Source organism: Lycium barbarum, chromosome 5 (assembly GCF_019175385.1).
Source record: "Lycium barbarum isolate Lr01 chromosome 5, ASM1917538v2, whole genome shotgun sequence".
In the NCBI taxonomy this organism is placed as follows: domain Eukaryota; kingdom Viridiplantae; phylum Streptophyta; class Magnoliopsida; order Solanales; family Solanaceae; genus Lycium; species Lycium barbarum.
The window spans coordinates 5,074,975-5,079,635 of NC_083341.1; the positions used below are offsets into that span (position 1 = coordinate 5,074,975).

Below are 4,661 nucleotides of genomic sequence, written 5' to 3' on the forward strand. Positions count from 1 at the left end.
AATCTAATGTGAAGTAATGTGTTGCTCCAATGAATTTTTTGTTTTCAAGTCAACTTCGAAATTTTTGTTTTCAAGTCAACTTCGAAGAATGGCGGGGAATCGTCTTCCTAAAATGAAAGAGTTTTTATTTGAAAATATATACGCCTTCTTAGATAATCAACTCAAGTACTATCAATGCACTTAACAGCTAATTACAGGTAACTTTTACAGCAAGCATGTATTGGCTACTTGCAAAAATATGATAGACCCGTTACAGTAGTATAAAATTTCTTTACGCGGTCAGTGTATATAAGTTAAAACTCCTTGTTTATATGTTACACCTGTAAACGAAACAAGGTATAAGTATAACTCAAACCAACATTAGTCTTGGTTTATTTTACATAAGAAAGACCAAAATCATTTCCTATTATACAACAGTTCAACTGCTCAAGAGAAGACAACATAGTACATAACACCAAAATCCACCAAGTTACATATCTTCAAGGTCAAGACTAAGCTACTAGTACTCTACTCATCATCTAGCATTACTTTATTTTTTTTTTATGATTGTGGGTCCGAGCTAACTTACATGCACCTTGATTAATTCCAGAGGTACCTACTACCTCCAAACAGCACAAGTACTGAGTAACTCTGTCTACTACAGCTTGGACAAATGATCATCTAGCATTACTCTTTCCTCCATTGTTTCCATACAGACGAAATAGACTAAATGCTGAAATACCAGATAGGAGAATCATGCTGAGGCTAACTATTACAGAACTTGCAATGCCTTCTCCAACTTGGTTACAGAATTTGCCATACAAATTGCAAACCTTCATCCATTGTAGCTCTGGTTGACCTAACTTGGAAATTACTGCCGACTGCAGCGCTGCTGCCACTGCCGCCAAAATCAAGTAGGCCATCAACTGCACACAGAGGAAAAAGACATTAGTATATTTTTAATCTGTCGTAGCAAGTAACTTGTCTTCTCAGATTACTGGTCAAACTTTTTACGAAGTGTTGCCTATAGTTATCTTTTAGCTAACTTAATAGAGTAAAAATTCGCTTACACTGTCAGTTTATGGAAGTTGAAACTTAAAATATAGTCTAAAACCATGAGACCAGTAAAAATTACAAAGAGACTCTTTTTGAACTTCAATAATTACAAATCATGCACAAGGTTAAAATGGTATAGTTTGAGTATTCCATTGCAAAGAAGAGTAAAAAAATAAAAAAGATAGTCATATAAGCATAAGCCTATTGGACTGCCCTTTAAAGATTGTGAACAACATGAAACATTGAACTTCCTAACTGTTGAATTTGGACCCGAAACAGTACTCAAGAATTGACGGATCCTATAGGTATGGTAGGATGGTTTTTTCATTTATTAGAATGTGTCTTAATTCCGAAGTTGAGGAAACATGGTCAGTGAGGATTTATATAGCCGACCCAACTTGTTTGGGACTGAGGCATTGTTGTTGTGTGTCTCATTTCTGAGAAAGACACCGGAATGTCTCTGAAAACTTCTGGAAATTTCACTTCATTTTAAAGTGCAGCACATTTAATGTTGTCATCCAGTTTTTGGTGTCACAATTTATGGCAGTCGCTTTAACTATCGGGCCCAAGAACTAATAGACTAAGAATGCATTCTTAAAAGACAGCATTAGACTGTGTTAAATGCCATCCAACACATTTCGACAGAACTTCTAAATGGAAAATATCCAAAAAGGCCTAATCATACGTCTTGGGCCTTCCAAGTTCAAAACCCCATGTACTAGCTGGTATGGACTAAGGAGGTCGATTCAGTGGTCAGGATAGCACGGTTATAAAACATAGAAGAATTGTCCCATTTTCAGAATCTAAGGGGGTTCTTGCATTATTTAAACTACTCAAAAATGTCCCTCAGAGACTCGCTATGTATAGACAAGTAATAGAAAGATTTCCTTATTAACAACGCATGGCGGATCTATACTAGACTTAGTGGGTCCAACCGAACCCACCTGGAACTATATATATGTGTGAAAACAATATTGACACATATATAAAGAGCAGAACCCACTGATTTCACGGGTTGCTGCCATGTGACCAGGAGGTCACGGGTTCGAGCCGTGGAAACAGCCTCTTGCAGAAATGCAAGGTACGGCTGTGTACAATAGACTCTTGTGGTCCGGCCCTTCCCCGGACCCCGCACATAGCAGGAGCTTAGTGCACCGGGCTGCCCTTTTTTTTTTTTTTTTATATAAAGAGCAGAACCCACTGATTTCACTACTGATGAGGACAGTTGTATTAGGAACATATGCAGTAAACGACACACTGTTTCATTACTTAATTGTCTCGCGTTTCAATACGAGCCCCATGTTCAAGAGGCAAAATTTTACCCATAATTCCCCCCGATAAGCAACCCAACCACACTAACAACTGAGTAAAACAAGGTGCATTCAAGTACATGTGCTGGTGGGAGGTGGGAGGTACCTTGTGGAATTAATCGAGGGCCGAGCAAGCTAGCCCGGACACCATGGTTATTTAAAAAAGGTGCAAGAGGATATGCCTGACTTCAACTGCCTCAGTTTCTCAAGGATAATGCAAGGATTCAATTGTTTATAAGAGGGCTAATTTAATAACCACCTATTGAGTTTTTAAATTAGAGTCACTAACAGTGGAGCTTTAAAAGATCATCTCTTGTTCTAAAATTAAGTCACCTTTGGAACATCAATTTTTTCAAAAGAAAGCAGAACAACAAAACCATTATAAACTCTAACTAATCAACCCTTTTCATCAAACAGAAGCAAAAAACAAAGTAGAAATATCTAGTACCTGATCACCAGAAAAAATAGCCCAAGCCAAGGGTTTGTTGAAAAGAACACTTCCTCTAATCATACTCAAAATGCACCTTATGACTTGAATCAGAGAGTAAGCAGCAGCTAATGCATTGGCTATCACTAGAAATCTGCAAAAAGAAAAGACAAAAAAGTTCAAATCTTTAACAGAGTTCAGATCTTTAACCTTTAGGGTGTGTTTGGTAGGGAAGAAATTTCCAAATCTTTTAAGTTTGGTTGATCAATATCTTTGAAAAATATTTTCTTTATGAAAATAAGTTCATCAAAAATGAGGAAAATGACTTTCTTGGTGAAAGTAAAGAAAACAGGTTTCATAAGTCTTCCATTCCACCCCCATCCCACCCCCACCCCACCCTTAATAGCTCCCACCTCCACAGCCCCCACACCACACCCCTGCCCATAGTGTTTGCCTAGATTGTATAAATATTTTATCTATTTACCTATGAAACACCAACAATAGGTAAGAATATCACTTATTTTCTGACGAAAAATATTTTCTTTCATACCAAACACACACTTAAGCTTTGAACTACAAGCTAAAAACAAGCAAAACAAACAGAGAAAAATCACTTACACAAGAACTTTAACAAAGTACAAATCTTTAACCTTTAGGGTGTGTTTGGTATGGAAGAAAACATTTTCAAGAAAATGTTTTTTCAATTTTCCTATATTTGGTTTGTGAAATTTTCTAAAAACATTTTATAAGTAACATTTCACACTAATCATCTTCTCCTTACCCTCCAACACACCCCACCCCAGTCCCATAGCCCACAACTCCACCAACATAGTATTTGCTTAAATTATACAAATATTTTATTTTGAAGAATATTTTCTGCTTAATTACCTAATACAACCAAACAAGTAAAAAACTGTCATTTTCCAGTTTCTTGAAAAATATGTTTAGGACATTATTTCTGTTTACTTACCAGACACAAGAAAATAGGTTAAAAGTCCACTTATTTTCCACTAAAACATTTTTTCAAGAAAATATTTTTCACGAAAAAAAAAAAATTCATACCAAACACACCCTTAATCTATCAAACACTAGCTAAAAACAACCAAAACAAAGAGAAAAATAATCACTTACACAAGAACTTTCATGTCAGTGAACTTAGCTTCTTTCTTGATTGTAAATATGACTTTAACTTGACTATCAGTTGCTATAAGAACAGCACCAACAACTGCTAAACCACAAATTAAACACCTTAAAATCAGCTCTGCTATTCTTACTCTCTTATCAACTACCTTTAAATTATTACTCCCATGGTGTACTGGAACATTACCAGGACTTACTCCAATACCCAAGTAACTCATACTTTTTTTTGCACTTAGAAATTACCCACCAAAGCTTAGTGAAAGAGAAATTAAATTCAGTTTACAGAAAGGTATAAAAAGAAAAGTTCATAGCACTATTGTGCCATTTATATAGGAGGGGTTTCCACTAAAATTTACTTTCTTCACATATTTTATTTGCTACTCAGTGTGCCAATTTACATGGCATCATTTTCTTTTTAATTGATTTTTTAAAAAATATTATATGTTAATGATTTACAATTATATCTTTATATAAGATTTATTTTGAATCATACATTTTAAAAAAAAATCTTAAATTTCATATCAAGTCAAATCATATGACATAAATTTGGACGAATGGAGTTCTTACAACATTTTGTTTTTAACTTTTTTTGGCAATATTATAGTATTTCTTAGATATTATAGTGGTGGAGCTTAGATGTGGAACAGAACCGAGTGGTCCTAGTTAATGGCTTTGACTTTACACAGCCAAATATATCAAAATAATAAGGTCAAATACATCAAATCAATTCTAAACTATATCAAAAATAT

At 34.9% G+C, this 4,661-nt stretch overlaps 1 protein-coding gene across 1 annotated transcript; it reads right to left on the reverse strand.

Annotated features, from left to right (window-relative positions):
• Positions 1-339: 339 nt before the first annotated feature.
• LOC132640229 (CASP-like protein 2B1) lies at positions 340-4,287 on the reverse strand. The gene is made up of 3 exons (XM_060356737.1): positions 3,904-4,287; positions 2,794-2,926; positions 340-905 (listed from the first exon to the last, which is right to left on the reverse strand). Exons 1-3 carry the CDS (start codon positions 4,128-4,130, stop codon positions 657-659), a joined length of 609 nt encoding a protein of 202 aa, XP_060212720.1. The 5' UTR covers positions 4,131-4,287; the 3' UTR covers positions 340-656.
• Between the last annotated feature and the right edge of the window lie 374 nt (positions 4,288-4,661).

Excerpts from the sequence above, each read along its gene's own strand:
- LOC132640229 (XM_060356737.1), bottom strand. The coding sequence starts at position 4,130 with ATGAGTTACTTGGGTATTGGAGTAAGTCCTGGTAATGTTCCAGTACAC. Across the intron at positions 2,927-3,903 it reads ACTGACATGAAAGTTCTTGT|ATTTCTAGTGATAGCCAATG; the intron begins GTAAGTGATTAT and ends TTCTTTTTGCAG. Across the intron at positions 906-2,793 it reads CTATTTTTTCTGGTGATCAG|TTGATGGCCTACTTGATTTT; the intron begins GTACTAGATATT and ends CTCTGTGTGCAG.